The sequence below is a fragment of the Protopterus annectens genome, chromosome 8.part0, assembly GCF_019279795.1.
Source record: "Protopterus annectens isolate FY-2018-M chromosome 8.part0, PAN1.0, whole genome shotgun sequence".
Taxonomy (NCBI): Eukaryota; Metazoa; Chordata; order Ceratodontiformes; family Protopteridae; genus Protopterus; species Protopterus annectens.
Window position 1 is genome coordinate 1,093,721,126 of NC_056741.1, and position 23,039 is coordinate 1,093,744,164.

A 23,039-nucleotide genomic window follows, 5' to 3' on the forward strand; every position below is an offset into this window, starting at 1 on the left:
TGTGATCCTGGGTGGCTGAATGTCTGGATTAATGTCTTTGGCGTAAGCTATAAACAAGTGTTTTCTGTACGCAAGTAGTCTTTACAATAAGAAAAAATTATGAAAGCCATGAAAAATATTGTTTCTTACAACTGAAATGATATTAGCTTTTTTCCATCATCAAATGTTCAGTAGTAGTAAATTGGTGAGCAGCTGAAGGCAGCTGGACATTCTGTTCTGAGTGAAACAAAGATTCGTTGCTGAGCAAAATTCCATGGAGATAAACTGTCTGTGGGTACAAACAATCTGAAGAGTTCTCCGCATTCCTTGCTGAGGAAAATGCAACATTTAAGGGAACAATGGGAACAACAGCAAGCACTTCAGTGAAAAATAAAGTTTGAAATTATGAGAAGTGAATAGCAGACTCCCTAGCTGCCTTAATACTTTACTACACTTAAAAGAACAGTGTACAATTTAGTTTTATTTAAAGATAGCTAGTGCACTTTCTCTTAGGGCTAAAAGTTATTGCTTTCTGAAAGCATACAAGCTGTTTTTCACATCTGGGAAGGGAACCGGGATAAGAAAAGAACAGAAAGCAATCGGTGAATGTGGGAAAACAGGACACAGTGTGCACTTTAGCATCTTACTTTTAGGTTAGGTAAAGCCTGGGGGTGTGCAGCTGTCAGTTTTGGGCAATTGTTCCTATCTGGTTGGTTAAACCTCATTTTTTGGAGATGTACATAGTTTTGTGCATTTGTTCTAAGTTAACAGTGAATGAGGGTGTTTTGAAAATGTATTTTTCTGAGGGTTTTCATTAAAATAAAATCTTGAAAAATGTGACATAGGTACAAATGGAGATGAAAAGAAACAACTGTGCAAAAGATGTAACACAAAAGCTGGAAAAAACACATTCCAAAAAACTGCCATGTACAATAAGTGGGGACAATAGCTTTTTATCATGACTGCTACATTATCCATATTATCTTGGACCATAAATGACCTTACAGGTATAGACAAAAAAGAAATAGTATTGAATTATATTAAGAAAAGCAAAGTGCAAATAGCAATGTTGCAGGAGACATATTTGGGAAATAAAATGATTATGTGAATTTGACAAAGAAAAAAAAATCAGGATAGATATTCAGAATAATATCAAGGACAAAGAAAAGGGGAGAAATTATATTAACTTCTGGGGAGGATCCAATACTGATAGAAGAGAAAAAAAGACAATAAGGGTAGATCTGTGGGAGTGCATGGCTACTGGCAAGGAAAAATTATTACTGTGTTATGTATTTATATTCCATGAAAACTACTATTATGGAGCTCAAGAAAATTTGAGAGAAATAATCAGCTTTTAGCACGGAATATTACTTATAGCAGAGACTGTACCTTGATTTACAATTGTGAGAATATACCAGGTAGACATGTAAGGAAAATATAGCAAAAGAAGATAGATTTCTGAAGAAATTTATGAAAATATTTGGCATGGAACTTAGTAGTAGGAACTTGGACAAAATGTATACATTATTCCCCGAGGTACAATAACTGGGCTAGACTAGACCAAAATTATATTTCACAGGACCATTTGCATTTAATTGAAACCTTTGTCACACATCCACTAGCTATTTCAGATCATGCACCAAAAAACAAACTTAGATAAAATTCAGGGTAATGACGAAAAATGAGATACTTGTGCTTTCCCAACTACCTGTTAAAAAGAGAGGAATTTAAGGAACATACAGTGGAAATTATTCAAGAGTTATTAGGGAAGATAAAAATGTATTCAGACATTATAGCTATTAAGTGGGATAAACAGAAAATTGAGAAAAAAACAGGGTAGAAATAATATAGAGAGATATATGGTCAAGAAGTAACAACAATTACATAGAGCAGCTGGCAAAGATTAAAGTATTGCAGAATAAGGGAAATCTCATAAAACAAGAAGAGACAGAAATGTAGTGTGCTAAAAAGAAAATAAGAGTGTATCTAAATAATATGCATGAGTTCAGAAAAATTGGTGTTAAGCAACCCTTTTTCATTACCCCACAGCACAAAACCTTTTAGAACAATGACTTAAGCAGCAGAAACTAGAATTAGTTGTCAAACTTATGGAACCTACAACAAAACATCCTGTAGAGGTTATTGATGTTTCAGAAGTTTTATGAAAATTTTATAAAGCAGAGAAATGTGGAAATTAGAAAAGACCACAAATGTAAATATTTATGGAAGACTCAATTATGTCAATTATGTCAAGATTAAAGGTAGTTGAGCCTCAATAACTGACAGTTAAGGTAGGAGGGATGAGATAAAAATGATGATGTGTAATCAATCTTCAGGAAAGCCTCCAGGAACAGATGGTATTCCTGTGGAAGTTTGGAATTTAGGAGGAAAAAAGTGCTAAAGATTTTAACAGTATTTTAAAAGGAAGGGAAGCACCAACATCTTGAAAGAAAGCTGTGGTGGTTGTGTTACCTAAGGATGGTAAAAACCCACAAGACCAAGCTTCATATACACCAATTTTAATTTTAAACCATGATTATAAAATGTTTATGTTTATACTAGTTAAAAGAATGGCAAACATGTTGCAAAACTTGATAGATATGCATCAATGCCGTTTTGTGGAAAAAAGACAAACATTTGACAACATTAGTAGAACAATTATGATCTACACTGAAGCAGAATGTAATAAAGTACCACTGTTATTGGTGAGTCGTAATGCAGAGAAAGCATTCAACAGAGTAAGCTAGGGCAATAGAAGCATTTGCATTCCCTGACACAACAATAAGGTTAATTAGGAGGATATATGAAGGATTGGAGGCAAGAATAAAAGTGTGCGGGGGGGGCTCCTCTCTAATAAGTTATGTTTGAACAGAGAAGCCAGGCAGGGGTGACCTCTTTCCCCTTTATTTGCTTTATATTTAGAGCCACTGGAAAAGAAAATAATGGACTCAAAAATGCAAGGATATAAGTGGTATGGCAGTCAAGAACATTTGGCTTTATTTGCAAAAGATATTATTTTGTACCTGATAAATCCTGAGAAGGACATCTCAGTATTGTGGAACATTTTGAGACAGTTTCAAGTCTTTTCAGGATATAAAATTAATGAAGATAAAACAAAGGCTATAGCCATAAATTATGCACCCACAAATGAATTGGTTCAGCAATACATATGCTTATGGGGACACAATAAGATGAAGTTTTAGGAATATGGATTAAAAAGGCTTCTGTTATAGCAGCTAAGGATATGTGGGAAGAGACTAAACAAAAGATAATAAAAAAAAAACTGAGAAACTGGAATCCCTTGTTTATGGATATGGATAATAAGATACAAACAGTAAAAATGTTTGCAATCTTTTTAATTTTATATATGGGTCAAGCATATTTTTATAAACCAGAGGAAAAGTTGTAGACAATAATAAAAGAGTTGAAGGAATTTATCTGGGAGGGGAAAAGGGTAAGAATTAAATGGGATGAATAGAACAAGATGGTTTGGGATTACCTGATTTGAAAAGGATATTTTACAGCTGCACATTTAAGGCTCATATACATAACACAAACAGAAGGCTATAATTCAAAATGGAAAGGGATGATAGTGAAGGAGGGAGGGTTTAAGAAATAAAGAGAGAGTGGGATTTGGGATGCAGATCCTTACATATAATGGTAACAACCATATATAATACAAAAAGAAGAAGAAATAGATATATTTTGGAGAAGTATTTATGAAAATCCTGTGGGGCGGCCACAGTGGTGCAGTGGTTAGCATTGTCGCCTCACAGCAAGAGGTTCCCTGGTTTGATCCTTGGCTGGGGTGCCTTCTGTGTGGAGTCTGTATGTCCTCCCTGTGGTCACGTGGGTTTCCTCTGGGTGCTCCGATTTCCTCCCATATCCCAAAGACATGCTGTAGGTGGACTGGACACTCTAAATTGGCCCTAGGTGTGAGTGCATGTGTGTGTGCCTTCTGTGGAAGGTTGGGCACCGGGCTGGCAACTCGACACTGTAAAACTCCACTGCCAATCATGAGTGGACAGGTGATCCGCTGTGGCGACCCCTAACCGGAAAAAGCTGAAAGAAGAAGAAGAACAACAACAAGATTTATGAAAATCCTGTAGAACATAACAAAGATGCTAACTGGATAGAAGAAGTAAAAGAAAGAATAAGTTTAAAGGTACAGGATATGAAATGAGATGAAGTAACAGCCAGAGAGATTGAAATAAAGTTAAGAAATGCCTCTAACTAATGCATTACCTAACTTCTGGTTAAAAATATTAACATACACAAAGCTTTAGCCATGAGTAAGAACTATTTATATGTGCACCCTGAACAGACACCAACCTGGCTAACAACAGGAAAAACAATGATCCTACTTAAGAGTGAACCTGCAAGTTACCCTAAACATTATAGACCAAAAACATGCCTTACAATGATGTATAAACCATACACTGGAATTGATGCTGACAGAGTTTATAGTCATTTAGAAGGAAACTCAATTATGGCAATAGAACAAAAGGGCAATAAAAGAAAGTCATATGGAACAAAGGATCATTTGTTGTTAAATAAAGTCATAGTGGAGAACTGTAAAAAGGAGAAGAATGTAAGTATGGCATGGATTGACTACAAAAAAAATGATAGTATCCCACATTCATGGATAAAAGAATGCTTAAAAATGCATAAGATACACACTATACTGATCGACTACATTACAATGACCATGAAACAGTGGCAGACCGCTTTGCAATTAAGCCATGATAAAGGACAAATTATTATCTCAGGTATAAAAATTCAAAGTGGATATTCCCTGGTGACTCCCTGTCACTGTTGCTATTCTGTCTTGAGCTTAACCCATTAAGGTGTCTACTTAACAGCTTGTAAAGGCTTCTCATCTTCTCTTTGTCAATCTAAACTTTGTCATCACAATGAACAAAACATGCTGGAGGGATAAGTTTCTGACCCAGAGACTCCCCATACTCTGGAATAGACTGCCCATACATATCAAGCAGAGTGCCTCTTTGGCCCTCTTCAAAAGGAACTTTGATGATTGGATGGGAGATAGGAAATTCACCCCGGGGATCATGTCAGTTGCCCTGCTAGACAAGGGCCTGGAGAAGTAAATATTGTGGGAAGAAATATCCAGGGAATTGTTATGGCTAGGCTTGCATAGGCCCTAGGGCCGATAGCCTAGTACCAACCTATGAACCTATGAACCAATGATTTACAAATGTATAGCTCATCAGACGAGGAACTGAAAGCACAATTGCAAGTTGTGAAAACTTTTTCAGATGATATAAGAATGTCATTTGTTTTTTTTTTAAATGTGCAAATGCAACCTTTAAAGCAGGAAATCTGCAGCACCAAGAAAAAATCTGTTTGGGACAAGAATGTGATATAAAAGAACTTGAGCAAGAAGGAGTATATAGATATTTGGGAATTGATGACGGATCAACAATAAAACATGAACAAATGCAAATGAAACTTAGTAAGGAATACTTTAGAAGATTTAGATTAATCCTGAAAACAGGGTTGACATCTAGGAATAAAATTCAAGCTATAAACCAATTTGCTCTTCATGTCCTAAGTTACAGTTTTGGAGTGATTGACTGGCCCCAAGACATGTTGGACAGATTGGACAGGAAAACAAGAAGGATGCTTCATGCTCACCGAATGATTTATAAAAATCAGTCCATACTAAGATTGTATATTCCCCGTATATTCCCCGCTTCGAAGGAGGGATGGGCCTCCTTGAAATTGATTACATGCATAGATCTGCAATCGTAGGACTGCACACATATTTGGTGACCTCACAAGTCACAAATGTAGTGAAAGTTTTGAAACATGAGGAGAATAATTCTAAGATGACTCCTCTGTTTAGTCTAGGAGAAGCATATTGGCATCAAGCAAAAATGGAAATCAAACCAAAAGTAGATAGAAATCAGGCAGCAACAGAATGTGCCAAGAAACAAAAGAAAGAATATGAGGTGAAGGACCAGATGAGAAGGCAAGAAATGTGGAAAATGCATAAATATAATTGCAAGTATAGAAAACTTCTGGAAGAACCTCGTGTTGATAAGGATCGAATGCAGGAATGGTTAAGGATAGGCAAATTCAAACCAAGAGATGAAAGGTTAATATTGGCAGCCCGAGATAGTGGGTTACGTACACATTGGTTTACAAAGTCCATTGAACATGTGGGAGAAACAGAGAAATGCAGGTTTTGTATAACAGAATTGCAACAATTGCACACCTCGTTGCTGGTTATGACATACTAATGGCAGATGGACTGTATACTGAAAGGCATAATAATGTGGCAAGACTGCTTCCCTGTGGATTGTACAAACATTATGGTACTGAACTGGCTGAAAAATGCTGGAAACATGAGCCACAAAGCATCATAGAAAATTATGAAGCCTACATCACGTGGCTCGCCCATTACCAACAGTTCAAAAGATAGATGCTAGAAAACCAGATATAGTGGTCCATGAAAAGAAGACAAAAGTAGCACTGATCATTGAAATTGCCAGACCCAGTGACTACACTGTCTTGTGTACAGAGAGACACAAAGTCATAAAATATCAGGATTTGCAGGCAGAAATTAAAGCAATGTGGAAGAGAGATACCTAGAGAGTTCCAATAGTAGTAGGAGCAACGGATCTTATAAAAAGGATCTCCAATCATATTTAGATATGCTACCAATGGTTTACTATCAAAATCTCACACTGCCGTTGTGCGAGTGTTCAGATTTCCAAACTAGAATATCGGAAATCAAATCAATAAACAAAAACAAGACTGAAGGAGGTATTTCTGAAAAGTCAACATCTCAGAAATGTTGACTTTACCGAAAATGCCACACTTCTGGTCAATAGCAAAGAACAATTTTGCAGGGGGCAAGCCCCCCTGCAACCCCCATGTGGGGGCTGTGCCCCCACACCCCCTGCGACTTATATATACAAGTTCTGAGATCACACTAAACTGAGGGAAAGGGTACATTTCCCAATCCCCACTATAGTGCGAGCTGCATTCAAAATGTTGAAATTCACAATAGCGAATACTAGTGTGCATTCACTGTTGTGAGTTCAATATTTTTTTTTCATTATTTCCAAATGTTGAATTGAGCATTTGGACTTATGATTGCCCTTTTAATAGTAAACCATTACCAATATATGTAACCCCATATGAATTGCAGGAGGAGTGGCGTTATTACTGGGCACATTGCAGGTGCTGCATAGAACACTTCTGGCTGACATCAAAGATTGACACAATACTAATTTCATGAGCTTTAATCGTACTTTGACTTAATGATGGGAATGGACCCCATTCCTGTATCAGAAACCCCAAATACTTTTTTAATAAAGGGAGAAACATTATTATATTTATACTGTTACAGAAAATATTCTAAGAATTAAGTCAACATGTGTATGGAGAAAGGAGATATTGCCAATTGGGATGACTGCAAGTAGGAGGTTTGGAATATAGGCAAGAGGGGCCTGCAGTTTACTGGAGAAAATTTACCAGGGATCTAAAAAATTTGGAGCAAATAACTAGAGAGGGAAAGGCAATATAGTAAGAGGAGACCAAGAAGATGTTTGACTGCAGGCTAGAGACTGCCTTCCCTACAAGGGATTGATATCAGAGTACAGGCAAAGAAGAAAGTACTAAATGTTTTGTTTATCAGTATTTTAAAAGGAGGGGAAGCACCAACATCTTTGAAGAAAGTAATAACGGCTGTATTATGCAAAGATGGTAAAGACCAGCCAGACCCAGCTTCATATACACCCATTTCAATTTTAAAACAGGATTATAAAGTGTCTATGTCTATAGTAGCTGAAAGAATGGCACAGATGTTGCCAACAATTATATCTATGGATGGCTGTGGCTTTCTGGAGAGGAGACAAACATCTGAGAACATTAACAGAACAGTGATGATCCACAGGGAAGAAGAATATTAGAAATATGCTGTTGGGGCTTGATGAGTAGGGCAATGGAAGCATTTGCATTCCCTGATACAATAACAGGGTTAATGAGGAGAACAGATGAAGGATCAAAGGCAAGAATTAAAGTAGGAGGGTGTTTGTCTGATAAGTTCTGTTCGAACTGAGGAGCCAGGCATATGATTATATGTTTAAGTCAAGAAAATTAGCCTTAGAGGTATGATGGAGAAGAAAGTGGTAACTGGGAATATATGTTTTGGGAGTATAATGAGTTGGCAGATTTTAAAAATTCCCTGTAGAGTGCTCTGCCGGAAATGTTGCGTGAACAAATGGCTGTAACTAAGGAAATGATTGTTTTGAGCTGGGGCACAGGATCTGAATTACCTGGACATAGTAAGACCTTGTTAAGTTTAATTGTGCTGGTTGGCAAAAAAATCAGTTACTACAAAAATGGAAATTAAAGTCTAAACCAACTGTATTTGAAATACTGAATATTGTAAAAGACATAAAAGAACTGAAATAGGGATCTTTAAAAAAGAAAGGAGCAAATTACATAGGAATAAATGGAATTGTAGGAAGAATGCCTTCAGAATAATGGAGGTTTAAGGAAAGGCAGGAATTGAACAATTTATGTAATGTTGGACTGATGGTTAGAAAGAAAAAAAACGTGATGTATAATGTATGGAAATGGGAAAATGTTAATATGGTTTGTTTTCTTTTCAATTAATGTATGTGTGCCTATATCTTACGTGATAATTTAATAAAGTGTTAAAAAGTAGGAAATGCAGTCAAGAAAAGGTGAATCAGGGAAATTTAACAGGGAAGATAGCAGTCAGCCAGTTAGACATCAATCAATTGTAAAGCAACCTTGGATTAAGTTTTTGTAGATCCAAGCTGTGCATAAATGCTTGCACTTTATGTTTTCTTTTCATCAACATGCCCAGTTTGTAAACAAAAGTTATTAAACTTCCTTTCAGCTCTTTCAACATCTTATTTTTGAAAAGATTTTTTTTACTTTTACAACTCTTGTATTTGCCCAAATCTGCCACAGATATTCATTTCTGTTGCTTAAACTTACATTAAAATACTGTACCTCTTTCTCCAAAGCACCTAAATACCCCTTTGTATTGGGTCCATGCATTCTGCCCCATTTTATCAGTTCGGTTCCCTCATGGTACAGCATTAAACAGCAAAGTGAGTAGAAAAACATAACAGTATTATTCTACATTAAAAATGTGCTTTTTAGCCTATTATATGATTATCAGTGAGCATGTTTTTAATAGTACTGTATTTATTAATTAGGGTTTTCTATTTGCACTGTAAAATATATGAGACAAACATATTTTACAAGCAGCTGCAGGCCGTGACCTTTTGAACCCAATGCCTGCGTGCATAAAAACGAGAAGAAACCATGCTTCACAAATATGTTTAGACACTGTCTAACAGACTGAGGAAGCTGGTGTGTAAAAATGAACTGTAAAAAAATAACATGATGTTCTTTGCAAATGTTTCAGACAACTCAAGAAACTTAATGCTAGTAGTGCAGATACTGGGGCGCAATCAGCCCATCATGATTTCTCTTTCTTTAAAAATCCGGTATTGGATTTGCAGTCAAACCTGAGCACTGTAGCACTGTAGCACTGTAGCACTGTGTGTGGTTTAAACTGTAACAACTGCTTATAGAAAAAATAAATTTTAACTAAAACCTGAGCACTGTACACTTCATGCAGGCAGGGTATAAACTGTAGCAACTGTTTGCTACATTTGTAGCAAACTGCCAGGTCTCCTTTCATTTTATTTGTTTTTTTTTTTTTTTTTTTGTGTAGATCACTGAGGATTACAGTGTCACTGCGGTGGTGGTGCTGCGGTAGTGTTGTCACCTCACAGTAAGACGTCCTGTTCGATTCTCAGCTAAAGCATCTTCTGTGTAGAGATATGCGTGAATGGGTGTACCTTCGTTGAAGGTTGTACGTCAGGGCTGGCAACTCGGTACGTAAAAATCTGCTGCCAATCATTAGCGGACCGGAGTTCCGCTGTGGCGACCCTAACCGGGAAAAGCCGAAAGATACAAGAACAGCAACTGAGGATTACAGTCTGTCAATATCAGTCAAGAGTTTCAGAGGTGTGTTCCTCAGTGTCAGTGGTGCAACAGGTAGCACACTTCCTTTTGGAGGAAAGGACATAGGCTTCTGTTCCCACACTACCTAGATCAATTGCTGACACTATTGTGTAGCACGGGGGGGGGTGCTGTCCTGAGTGTGTTCTCATTTGGAAGAGATGTCTACTAACTATGAACCTGTTGTTAACTTGCCAGCCATTCCCTATTGCATATCACCAGTGCACCAACATTTCTTTTTTTTATGTAACATGAGCAATTTACTCTTCAAGGCCAGGAGGCACTGAATTTGTAGATGAAACACCAAAATACAAAGTTGTTTGCAAGCAGCAAACTTCTCTATAGTTATAGTTATCTTTAATGTGGAATTATTCAGATGACTTTTACTTCTGCAGGGATTGTGCAGATTGACTGATATTGGTGGATTTATAATGACAACAGTTTGAATGACCTTTTGTGGTTGAAATGTTCTGAACCTAGTAATTTTGTCACTATTTGTTCATATGTTTTGTTTCATTGCTTACTGGAAAATGTTTAAAACTACAAATGTAAAATACACTCTCTAACAAGTGGTGCTGTATTAAACAAGGAATATAATTTAATACTATCAGGACAGTGAATCAAAGAATGCAAGCATTCTTGCACGGTCATAAAAGTGTGTGCAGGGAGCCCATGGTTTGAAAACAGCTCAAAGGTACACAATTTGTCACTGCCCAGATACACTTTCCATGAACGTAGGTTTCAATGAATGAGTTTCTGGAGCAAAAAGTTTATTATTGCTCATGCTAAGTCTGTTTTCATTGTGAGACTGTATTGTTTTGTTTAGCAAATGGCTATCAGTGTTTCTGCTATAAAATTTGAAATAAAAGTTTTAAATTAAATCCAAATATCTGTAATCATTGTAGAAATAATGACAGGTTTGAACAGTGCTTATGGTAACCGGAGAGAATTGGCCAAGTAACGGAGCACTAGAATGACTTGGGGGGGGGGGGCTGGCTGCAGGGGAGGTACAGGAGGAGAGATGCTGATGTTGGCTGGTGGGGCCTTAATCTATTACCCTGCCTAGGGCCCCATCTGACCATGATCTTGCTCTGGTCAGATGCACTTGATGTTACATGGATGTGTATCTCCTTTTCTTATGTGCCATAGCATGAAGGTGATTAGCAATAGGTGGATGGGAGATGGAATGACCTGTTTGGGTTACAGAATAATCCTTGCCAAAATTTTAGTACTTCTGATTGAACTATAAGTGTCCCTTGTCCACCACCTATTAATCCCTGGGTACACTTTACTGGATAAGCTGAAACAATATTTGAGGCTGACAAAGCTAGGTATGACAGTGCATGCAGGAAAGTAGAAGAATACCTAAAAATGTCATTTCTGAAAAACATATCACTGTCTGTGTAGTCTGAAAGTAAGGACAAATGGGTGTCTGTGAAGGAGACAATTTACAAAATATTTAATGAACAATGGTAAGCATTTATGGAGCCTTAAAACCTCCATACCGAAAGGATGTTTCTAGTTTCCTTCTCATTGCCATAGTAGATCTGAATACAGTCCGCTTCATCTGCTTCTGAGATTGTTAGTGTTATACTGACATGGAGAGAAACCTAATTTCAGTGCATATTCAAGACCCGAGGGGAAAATAACTTGTAACACAGGGTACTGTATCATAAACCAGGTTAGACTTTTTACAGTATATGGATACACTTTAAGACAGAGCTGTGCATAAGAAGACAGAGACCCTGATACAAATTCAATTTCAAATTTATTTAGAATGTAAACTTCTTTGCTTCAAAAACTAATTCAGTATTGAATGCCTGCCTCTCATTTTTAATGAAACATTTTGGGGGGGGGGGGGTTTAAAAGCGCTATATCATCAAATAGCTACTGATAACATTAATAGGCATTCTTGGATGCTACTTTGCTTTTCTTTGCTCATTACTCACACTAGACAGATGTTTCAAGAGCTTTGATTAGCACATTTTTGGCATCTTGGGACAGCTCTTCCAAGAAGCTTTTCAACAACCAAGATGTGGAAGTATAAGAGATGGCACCAGCAGTTAATGAGCCAAACACTGGTATGGTACTGAGTATGTACTCGGCTAGCATGACACCACCACCAACAGCTTTCGTCAGCACTTTATATATTATGTCATAGGAGATCTCCTTAACCAGTGGGGACTTTATAACAGCCTGTAGGTCTTCCACAGGTTTATCAACCTTTTCAGCCAGTTTCTGCAGTGACTGCTCATCAAGCCCAAAGTTGTCACGGTAGGAAGTCAGTGTTTTTATCAGAATTGCAGTGTCACATACAACTGATAACCCAGGCAAAGGAACAGCTGCAGCACAACAAGAAGTAAAAGCTAACTTCCATATCTCACTCATCATTAGTTCTTTCTTCTTTTTCAAAATTTCCAGTGACATATTGGGAAGAGCTAACAGAAAGGCATGCTTTTTATGACTTGGAAGCTCTCTCTCAAGTTTTTCCTCAAAAGCTTGGAAATCAAACAAAGTAAGATCAAAGCTACTGATGAGAAACACATTTGGAGAATCTATACATTCTGTCTTCAAACTTTGAATACAGTTCTCTCTTATCTGATTCAGTATTTTCTCCTCATTATAGGTTGATTTTCGACGTTTCTTGGATGCATCCAAGTCAGAATCAACTTTGGATCTCAGAAAGTAGAAGCTCTTACCCATTTTCTGTATTTCTATTGCAAGTTTAGCATGATTTGATTTAAAACGTTCTGATGCAATTATGATAAAGAAATCATATATCTCAAAGTTTACTTGCTGTAAGTATTTTTCAGCACTAAAGTTGGGAGTTCCAATGCCTGGAAGGTCCCACAAACTCACATTTGGGTGCTTTGGATGTGGATACTGAGTTGCTACCATGGTTGTTTCTGTTACTCCTGTTGCTGCTGCATCTTCTTCATCATCATCCTCAATACCCCTTAGAACATTGACAAAAGTTGACTTTCCTGAGCCTGACTCCCCAGTTATGGCAATGTCAAGTTTTACATTATCCAGCTGTTCCAAGTTTTCCAGAATTTTAGTTGCTGCTTCAGTCAGGTCTCCTGACTCTAGAGCATGTCTGATTTCTGACACCTCTTCCTCAGTAATACAGTCATATTCAAAGTCCAGAGTTTGTTCCATCACTTCTCTGTTAAAAGAAGAAAATAATAAAAAAAATAACAGGGATCAGTAACTAAATGAATTAATTACTTTATACAACTCTGTTGAATGGCAGTTGACAGAGCTATGATTTACATTTATAAAGAATGTGAATAAATTGCTGTAACTTCCAGAGAATGGTGTACTCTGTCCTTTCTTGCTGTGTTCAGTGCATTTTCATCTAGATCCCTAATATTTACAGTCATACAGCAGTAACACAATAAGATTTTTATGCAACTGTATAATATTTTTCACTTACAATGTAATCTTAATAACAGTTTTCACTTTCTCCCATGATTCTGCTTTGACCAGATAAATGCATAGATATTTAAAATTAAAACACCAGTCTCAACATAATAAATTATCCAAATGCCCAAAAAACACCATTTGACAGCATGTGGAAAAACTTATCTAAGCAATGTATCTTGCAGAATGGCAAGCCCCATTACATTTACTCATCCCAAACTCATAATTATACAATCGCAGACAGCAGCAAACAAATACAGAGAAATTCCACTTTCCAGAGTCTGTATGGTCATATAAGGCCAGAGGGTATGAGGGAAGAGGCATGAGCTGTAATATATATAAGGCCGAAGGGTATAAGGAAAGAGGAATGAGTTGTAATATAAGGTTGAAGGGTATGAGGGAAGAGGCATGAGCTGTAATATATATGTATAATAAGGCTGGAAGGTATGAGGGAAGAGGCATGAGTTGTAATATATATGTATGATAAGGCTGGAAGGTATGAGGGAAGAGGCATGAGCTGAAATATGTAAGGCTGAAGGATATGAGGAAAGAGGCATGAGCTGTAATATTTATAAGGCCGAAGGGTATGAGGGAAGAGGCATACTTGCTCTTCTGCAAAACAATGTTCAGAACTGAATTTATGTTATTAATGTAAAGCATCCAACACTTACATAATTCAGTAACTTGAGGTCAGCAACTTAGTTTTGATTGTTTTCAAATTCATATGGTTGAAGTGGAAATTTCTGTCCCTGTATTCTAAATCATTTTGTGAACATGCTAGTACGGTATTGTAGAGTAAAGAAGTTGCAGAGTTCTTCAACAGATTTACCTTTTATTAAACAAAAAGAAGTAAGCGCTTTCGCGATCCACCCATATCGCTTCTTCAGACTGTATTACAATGTCAAACTATCTAACCTAGCATTTTAAAGCTTTACCTATTAACACATTGCAGTTAATTAGTCACAATTACCTACTTAAAGCTGTAAGTAATTTACATAAAGATTCCTTTCAGTAAGAACTTTTTTTTAAAAAACAACACTTCTTATTAGCCATTGGCATTACATTGTATCAGGTTCTATCTTAAAAAGCAACACAGATTATATAATATTATACATAAGAAAATAAAAAATATATACAAATATATATGTATAAAAAATATAAAGATAAGTACATACTTATAAAATTAATAAAGCATGCCTATAAAGTGCATCTATATTCATATTGTTATAATAAAACCTCTTAGCAAAGTCCTGACCATCTTGACAGACAAAAATAAAATTATTTAATATACGCTTGAACTCAATTGGGAGGAATAAAGACCTAGGGCAAGGGCAACATACTGCATAATAAAGCATGGATATATTTAAATAATCTTATGCAAGGGTGTCAGCATCTGTTTAATGTTTCAGATGTCGAGCCTTTAGGAAAGGTTTAAGTGATACTGCATCATTTATATCTGGGTGCTTATCAGCATTCAATTTTATTATCCACTTTTGTTCAGATTCTTCCATTCTGTTTTTTTATGTCACCTCCTCTTAAGCCTTCCTTAACTACCTCAAGCACAAAAAATTTAAAATTATGGTCTTTCCCTTCTTTTAGAATATGTTTGGCTAGAGCATTAGTTTCTTTACCTGTCGCAATGTCTCTAGTATGTTCTAAAATTCGTTCTTTTAACATCCTATTTGTTTTACCTATATAATATGCATTACATATCAGACAAAAACTGAAGTATGTTATTAGTTCTACAATCTGCATACATATTTGCTTCTATTCTGAATTTATTGACTGTATGAAAAAAGGCAGTGCAAGAAAAAATGTATCTGCATGCTGTACATTTTCTACAGGGGTAGGTACCTTTCCTCTGTGATGTAACCTCATGTATGATATTGTGTGATTTATAACATAACTGCCTTTTTAAAGACTTTTTGTTAATGAAGGAAAAGTGTGGTACTGAGTCTATCATTGTTTCCAAATCCTTGGATGCAGTCAACATATTCCAATTCTTTTTAAAAACATCACAGAACACATTTATATCACTGATAAAGGTAATAGGAAAACACAGTCTCATGTCATTTTGTTGTCTGTCCTTTGTCTCTTGGTTTCCTATTCCCTCTGAGAAATAAGGATGACCTTTGCTCCCTCTTTCGGCAAGTGCTTTATTGACACATAAATCTATTTCAGATTTAGAATAGCCTCTGCTGTTAAACTCGTCCTTCAGTGTTTCAGTTGCTTGCATAAGCTCACTGTCACTGTTATGTATTCTCATGTTCCTAATCATTTGTCCTTTTAGGACATTTCTGCTAACATGTCTGGGATGTGTACTACCTTTATGCTGTAAACAAATTTTCCTTGTCGGTTTCCTGTATAGACTAGTTTTCATATCCTTCAACTCAGATTTTTGAACCATAACATCCAGGAATTCGATTTTATTATAAGAATATTTATAAGTAAATTTCAAAAAAGTTGTTGTAGTATGCAGATAATCTATAAAATCTTTTAATTCAGTTTCTGACTTCACCCATAAAATAAAGAGGTCGTCCACGAACCGTACATACTATAACACATTTGCTATACTCATGTCCTTGCAATAAACATGTGTTTTCCCACTGCACCAAAGCTAGATTGGTGTAGCTATTGGCACAGGCAGTGCCCATAGCTACGCCTATCTTTTGTAAATAATAATGTTCACCAAAATTAAAAACATTATTCTCCAAGACTATTTCTAATAATCCACATATCATTCCAACTTTGTCATTGGGGAATGATTGCTTATCAATAAGTAGTTCTCGAATCCTTTCAATACCCCATTGGTTAGGAATGACTGTAAAAAGAGAATTAATATCAAGTGTAACTAACAAAATGTCTTGATGTAATCCCTTTGTCTCTATATATAATTTCTGTAAAAAGGTCTTGGTATCTTTTAAAATTGAGTTACATGTATCTAAAACAGGGTGCAAGTTCTTTTCTATAAAAATTGACAGTGGTTCTGTGGCCCAGCCTTTACTAGAGACTGTGGGTCTCATAGGGGGGCACATTAAATTCTTATGAATTTTTGGTAATCCATATATAATAGGAATAGTAGGATGTTCTATTCTAAAGTATTTAAAAAGTTCTGAGAACATATTCATCAACATGTCAAAAAGATAAAATTCAATCTTATGTAATATTCCTTTTAAGATAGTATTATTAATCTATACATATGTTTCGTCATCAGATAGTAAATTCATCATTTGCTCTATATAAAAACTTTTATCCATGACAATAATGCCTCCGCCCTTATCTGCTGGTCTAATTAAAATAGATTTCAAGTTGCGTAGTTCATTTAATGCAGCCATTTCATCTCTGCTTAAGTTATAAAAAAAGTTTTGGTCTATCATGCTTAAAAACTTCACGTATCTCTTTTTCACAAACAGATATAAATGACTCTACCATAGGATGTGGTTTAGGTATAAAGCTACTAGGTTTCTTATAACAATTAAAGTGCATATCATCTGTATTTTTAAAAATTGTTTTAAGAGTCAATGTCCTAATGAATAATTTTAGTTCTTTTATTCATTCAACCATCTCAGTTCTCTGTGCCGGTATAAATGATAAACCTCTATTTAAAACTGCTAAATGCACACCTGTTAGTTCAAATGAGGAGAGGTTCACTACCAGCCCCTCTGATTCCTGCTGCGGGTGTTTATTCCTGTTTGACCTGTTGCTATTGTCTGGTTGTATCGTGCAGGAGCTTTCCGACCTCTGCTCCTCGATCTGTTATTTATTGGGAGATGTGTGTTTAGTACAAACGGCTCGATGGTAGTCCCATTCATCTCCCTCAATTGCATTGAAAAAGGAGGTAAAGGGCCTTTCTTAGAGTTATTATTAACTGTGCCCTTAATGTTTTTACGTACTACGAGGTTCCCTGGTGGTGTTCTATTTGATTGCTGTTCCATCGTACCAGTTTGTGTGGGCGTTTCTCTTCCGAGTGATGCATTTCCTGTATGTGCCTCTTCTCTCTCAGTAGGTTGCTAGTACGGTATATACCTACTCCGTACCTAAACAGACACAAAAACAACATACATGGGCAAACACACATATGCACATACATAAACCTGACTCCATGCCGAACTGCTCAAGGAGGTAAAACAAACAGAAAAATGAATTTAACAACTAGAACATTTTTGCACATCTTCTTTTCAGGAATATACTAGAAATGTAAGACTGTTTTTCTAAGAGTTCCACTTCTTCTCTCATTATTCACTTGAATCCATGATATCCTGTTTAGTTCCATCCTATAGAGACAGGAAAAGCTCTGCTGTCAGAACCATAGCTGGACAAGAAGCACCTAAAGCAGCCAAAATTGTTAATGTTCCTGTTTGCACTCACATGGTCTCATTTAAGCATTAGTATATGAAAGGCCACTCTGTTGAATAATTCATCTGAGTATGTCACTCCTGTTATAAGACAATGAACTGGAAGAAGTTTGAGGCCTCTATCACTGAAGAGGCTCTAAAACCACCTGGGAAACAATTATATCAGCTTTGGCACATATTTTCACACTTAAAATTGGTTAAATACTAAAATATAAGAGGGCAGGCTCTGTCAAGATAAAAAAAAAACAAGATAGCAGTAGGAGAATTGTATGCATCAGAATATTACACTTTTTACAATAATTCATACTTTAGAACTGTAAGAACAGCACTTGGCCAATGGCCACCATTGCTTTTCTGCAGTAATGGAGGTAATTTTATTAAGCTGATTCAAGAATAAGAACTATGAGCAAAAACACACACACAGTTTCATAATTTATAAAGGATGAACGCAAGCCATCACATGCCTGTGCACACCCCTCCCCCAATTGCTGGTTACATATGATATATTATTCATTTTAGCAGCTTCATTAGTTTAGCATACCTCTCAACTGTCTAGATGTTTGCAGAATGTCCAGATGTTTGTCATATATTTTTGGTCTTTTCCTCATAACATTTGTGGTTTCTTGGCAAGTCACTGAGGACTGAAATTACTAAATAATGACATGGATTGCAGTTTCATAGGTTCATAGGTGTGTACTAGGCTAATGGCTCTGGAGCCTTTACAAGCCTAGCCCATAGGATTACCCAAAATTCATGTCCTTCAGAAAATGCATGCTAATGCAAAACCTATTATTCTAGCAACATTCTAAGGTTATAAAAACAATATTTAGAATTTGTCCCTGATTTTGGGCCTTTGTCTCCCGCCATTATTTTTAGCTTTTTTTCCAGACTTCTTGCACGTACGGGTTGAAAGGCATGGTTCATGCTATGCATAAAGTAACAGTAATAAGTGTGTTATGAAAAGAGACAAAAATGCAGCTTTCTTTAATTTATATGGACTAACAAAGACTCTTTGTATCGTAAAAAATATGACATACGTCCTCAATATTGCAGGAACACTGTTTTTTCCGCATTGAACAGAGGATGAAGTATATGGCAGATATCATGTTATCATGCTTTCACAAAGACCCATAAGTCCTTGCATGTCTTAGCAGATTTATTTGTTTGTTTGTTAACCAGGTAAGTGAACTAATCCTTCTTAGACAATTTTTAGCCAGGACATGAGTCATAAGCACAAGGTTAAATATAACACATATATGGATAATTTAATATTATCAGTCAATCAGCAAGATTTTGGGGAAGTTAACAGAAAAACAAAGTACCCACTGAGCACCCACATAGACATTGGGATAACATTCAAAACTTCACACAGACTATGTGACCAGAGTTCATGAATGAGCACAAGCTGGTCATTTAAGAATGGAGTGTTGCATTTGCAGAAAAGCAACCAGGATGCTCTTCTGCAGCTGAAATTCATGCTACAGCTAGCTGGCAAAAACAGCGCTATGAAATATCAACTTTTGTAACACCATGTCTCTAAATCTAAAACTGCCATTTTGAGGCAGGAAATGTGCAAGCTCAGTCTTTTAATACATAACCAATAAACATCATAAGAGCATTAAATTACACATGGACCTGTGTGATTTAAAGTTCAGTGTTCAATAGCTTTGGAACTGTAACACCACAGACCTTGTCATAGTAATTGCTATCTGTCCTTCTTACCTCGAGTGTCACTTGATGTAATGACCTCAGGTTTCTAGATGGTATACATCTATTTATTAGGCCTGCAATGTGATTCCATGTCTCCAGAGTAACAAACTGTTAAGCAAAGCAAAACCGCTTGCAATGTAGTCTGTGCTATAAAGATGACCATCTACTTCGAAGCACTGAAAGCCTCACAGTGGCGGGTTCTGCCCTGACACTTTAAAGTAATGTTTTCCACCTTGTGGTAGAGATATTTCAGGATGACTTGAGAGGCTTGTGGTAATGGTCTGAAAGCAAAAGTATCATACAGTAGCCCAGACAGCTCTTCCAACAACTTGTATTATCTTGTTAACTGATCCACTTTGAACCACTGTCAACTATGATGCACGCTACAATGGCAAAGGTAAACCCACAAAGGAAAGAAAGATGGAAAACGAAAGAAAGAAAGAAAGAAAGAAAGAAAGAAAGAAAGAAAGAAAGAAAGAAAAAGAAAGAAAGAAAGGACAGTTTAGAGTAACTAATACCAGCAGACATGTTTTGAGGAGGAAATAGGATTACGTACGTGGAAACCCACGCAAACATGGAAAACATAAAACGTGAGAATCGGGATTGAACCCTATACCCATGAGACAGAAATCTTAACCACTATGCTGCTCAACCATTCTATTTTTCTCTCCATTGTGCATAATTTTGCCTCCCCACAGCTGACCATCAGCTACTCATAGGTCTCTCCTCGTCCATCTGGTCTAGCAACCCCTGGTCTAACTGCCCATGTTTGAGGCTGTTGATGGGATCAGGACACATGTGGCAGCATTGTACTACTGCTAAGGTGTTCCTTTTCATCCTACGTATGTCCCTTGTGTACCCCCAACTAACATCCTCTAGATGGGTTCATAGGTTCATAGGTTGGTACTAGGCTATCAGCCCTAGGGTCTATACAAGCCTAGCCATAACAATTCCCTGGCTATTTGTTCCCACATTATTTACTTTCCTGGACCCCTGTCTAGCAGGGCGACTGACGTGATCCCTGGGGTGAATTTCCTTTCTCCCATCCAATCGTCAAGGTTCCTCTTGAAGAGGTCCAAAGAGGCACTCTGCTTGACATGTATGGGCAATCTATTCCAGAGTCTGGGGAGTCTCTGGGTCAGGAACCTATCCCTCCAGCATGTTTTGTTTATTGTGATGACAAGGTTTAGATCCCTGGAACGTGTAGCTCTGAGGGATTGGGATTTCTTTAAGTGTAGCATGTCCAACAGCTCTGGGTTTGACATGGCCTTGTATGTTAAGCAGAGATCGCCTCTGAGTAGACGATATGTGACAGAGTAAAGCTGGAGTTTTTTAAGGCGGTCAGCATAGGGCATCTGCTTTAAGCCTGTGATTCTTTTAGTGAGGTATTTCTGAGGCCTTTCCAGTTGTTGCAGATGTCTTGAGAGGTACATACCAAATGGGGCATTGTATTCTATAATGGGTCTAATGAGGGATGAGTACAGTGGGACAATGACCTCCTTTTTTCTGGATGAAAAGCCCTTCGTGATGAGGTGTGCCACATAGAAGGATTTCCTGACTGTTGTGGCGATGTGGTTATCGAAGGTGAGACCACTGTCCACCTGTGTCCGTAAGTCACTTATCACACTTTCTGTGTTTAGTGTAATGCCACCTATATGGTAATTCATGGATACATGTTTTTTCCCAAAGGGGATAACAATACATTTCTTGGCATTGAGCTTGAGCCCATGGCTCTGGCACCAAGCATCTGTTTCTGTAAGGCCCTTTTGTAGAGTATCCACATCATTTGGGGATTCAATAATGGCTCCCAGTTTGCAGTCATCTGCAAACTTTGTTAGCCAGAGTCCCTTAGTGTTGACCTGTACTTCAGAGAAGTAGATGCCAAACAAGGGCGGCCCCAGGACTGAACCCTGAGGTACTCCACTTGTCACTTGTCTGGAGCTGGATTTGGAGTCGGCTACTTTTACAGTGTGGGTTTTATCAGTTGTGCAACAGACACTAGTGCTCCTCCATCCCCCACTTTCACAATGGGCTACCATCAACAGGGCTGTCACCCCTCAGGCAACACACATGCAATTGTTTTCTTGATCTTCACCAGGGAATCCAACCATGTGAATGAATCCTCAGCATACAACCTGCCCCAGGACAGACATGTCTATCCTCACAACCTATACTGTTACAAACCAGAGCTGCTAATCAAACTTGGGTCACCTGGGTCATAACCAGGGCTTAACTGCTCTATGCAAATAATGCCGGCTGTGTTGCTCAACCATTCCTGTCTGAAGGAAACAACCAACATTTTATTTAGTACAGCACACCTATTGTGGCATTAAATCTCTTCTTACACAATCAATAGCAGGCCAAATGTGTTTTTTTATTTAGTACAAAGCCAAAGTACTTGACTTTAGGCACGTTTACATCACTATTTTTTAGTGATTTTATGGCCATTAAGCCTGACCATTATCTAGTATGGTTTTGGTTTTCTTTGCCCTTAGTACATTTCCTAATTCCTTGGTACTCCTTGAGCATCTTTTGTCAGCATTATTAAACGCAGACTATCATTAGACTCACACCCTACATAAAGACCCTAGATCAGAAAATGTTTATGTATATAGTAAAACAATGCTGGTCCCATTTTGTTACCACATATCACTTATAAAGAAAGAAAATTACACAGATCCTAATGCCACGAACTTTGATATTTCAACAGAAATTGATACTAGGCCTGACACAGTATTATGATCCATTACTTTCTGTGATCTGCCTAAATGCTGCTGTTTGAAAAAGGCCAGAGTGGAGCAGGCAGACCTATGATGGCCAGATAATTCAGTCACAGATTATGAGTGACAAAATAATACATTTGGGACTGACCAAGAAAGAGTGATCTTGTGGTCTTTTCAGCATTTGCAGATACCAGAAAGAGATCAGTACATTTGAAGAGGACAGCCTTGTCATGTCTCTTACCAAAATCTGCTGAGTATATGTCTCATCAAATTTTGCTATTGAATATATTCTGATGTTTTGAAGTTAGCCAAACTTCATCCAGTTTAGTTTTGGATGGAGTTGTGGAGATAGGACTGAAGCCTCTTAGCATTACAAAATCATAGGTTAATACATAAGTACTAGGCTAGCTGCCTTTGAGGGCCATTTTAAGCCTATTCAACTTCCCTTTTTTTTGGTTGAATTAACCTAGCCATTTGGTTGTAGATTGGACTTAGCCATCCCATGGTCGATAATTATATATTATCCCTAATGAGAATAACTGGGACCACACTTTAGATAAATTGAGGGGACCCATGCATGGGATAAAGCATTTAGGAGCTGCATCTGTTCAGCAGTAGTATAGGGGCAGTCCATAGATCTAAGTTGCACTTGAAAATGGACAGGGATGAACTTTGTTTTATGTGGATGGGGAGTCTGTTCCATAGCAGAGCTATTCACTGCAAAATATAACTGTCCCTCCAAACCATTCTGTTGATGTTGCAGAATTGGTTTAGATCCCTAGAACAAGAATTTCTGATACCATTTGACTTG

General features: G+C 37.2%; 1 protein-coding gene across 7 annotated transcripts in view; it reads right to left on the reverse strand.

Annotated features, from left to right (window-relative positions):
• Positions 1-11,766: 11,766 nt before the first annotated feature.
• Positions 11,767-23,039, reverse strand: part of LOC122809244 (interferon-inducible GTPase 5-like) — a 171,132-nt gene continuing 159,859 nt past the window's right edge. For 6 of the 7 annotated variants that reach the window (XM_044080566.1, XM_044080568.1, XM_044080569.1 and 3 more), the window contains one exon: positions 11,767-13,183. In XM_044080566.1, coding sequence (XP_043936501.1) covers positions 11,968-13,176 — 1,209 coding nt within the window. In that variant the 5' untranslated portion in view covers positions 13,177-13,183 and the 3' untranslated portion in view covers positions 11,767-11,967. Of the gene's footprint in view, positions 13,184-17,074; positions 17,478-23,039 lie in introns of those variants that run through there. The other variant, XR_006365878.1, reaches the window with a different exon arrangement.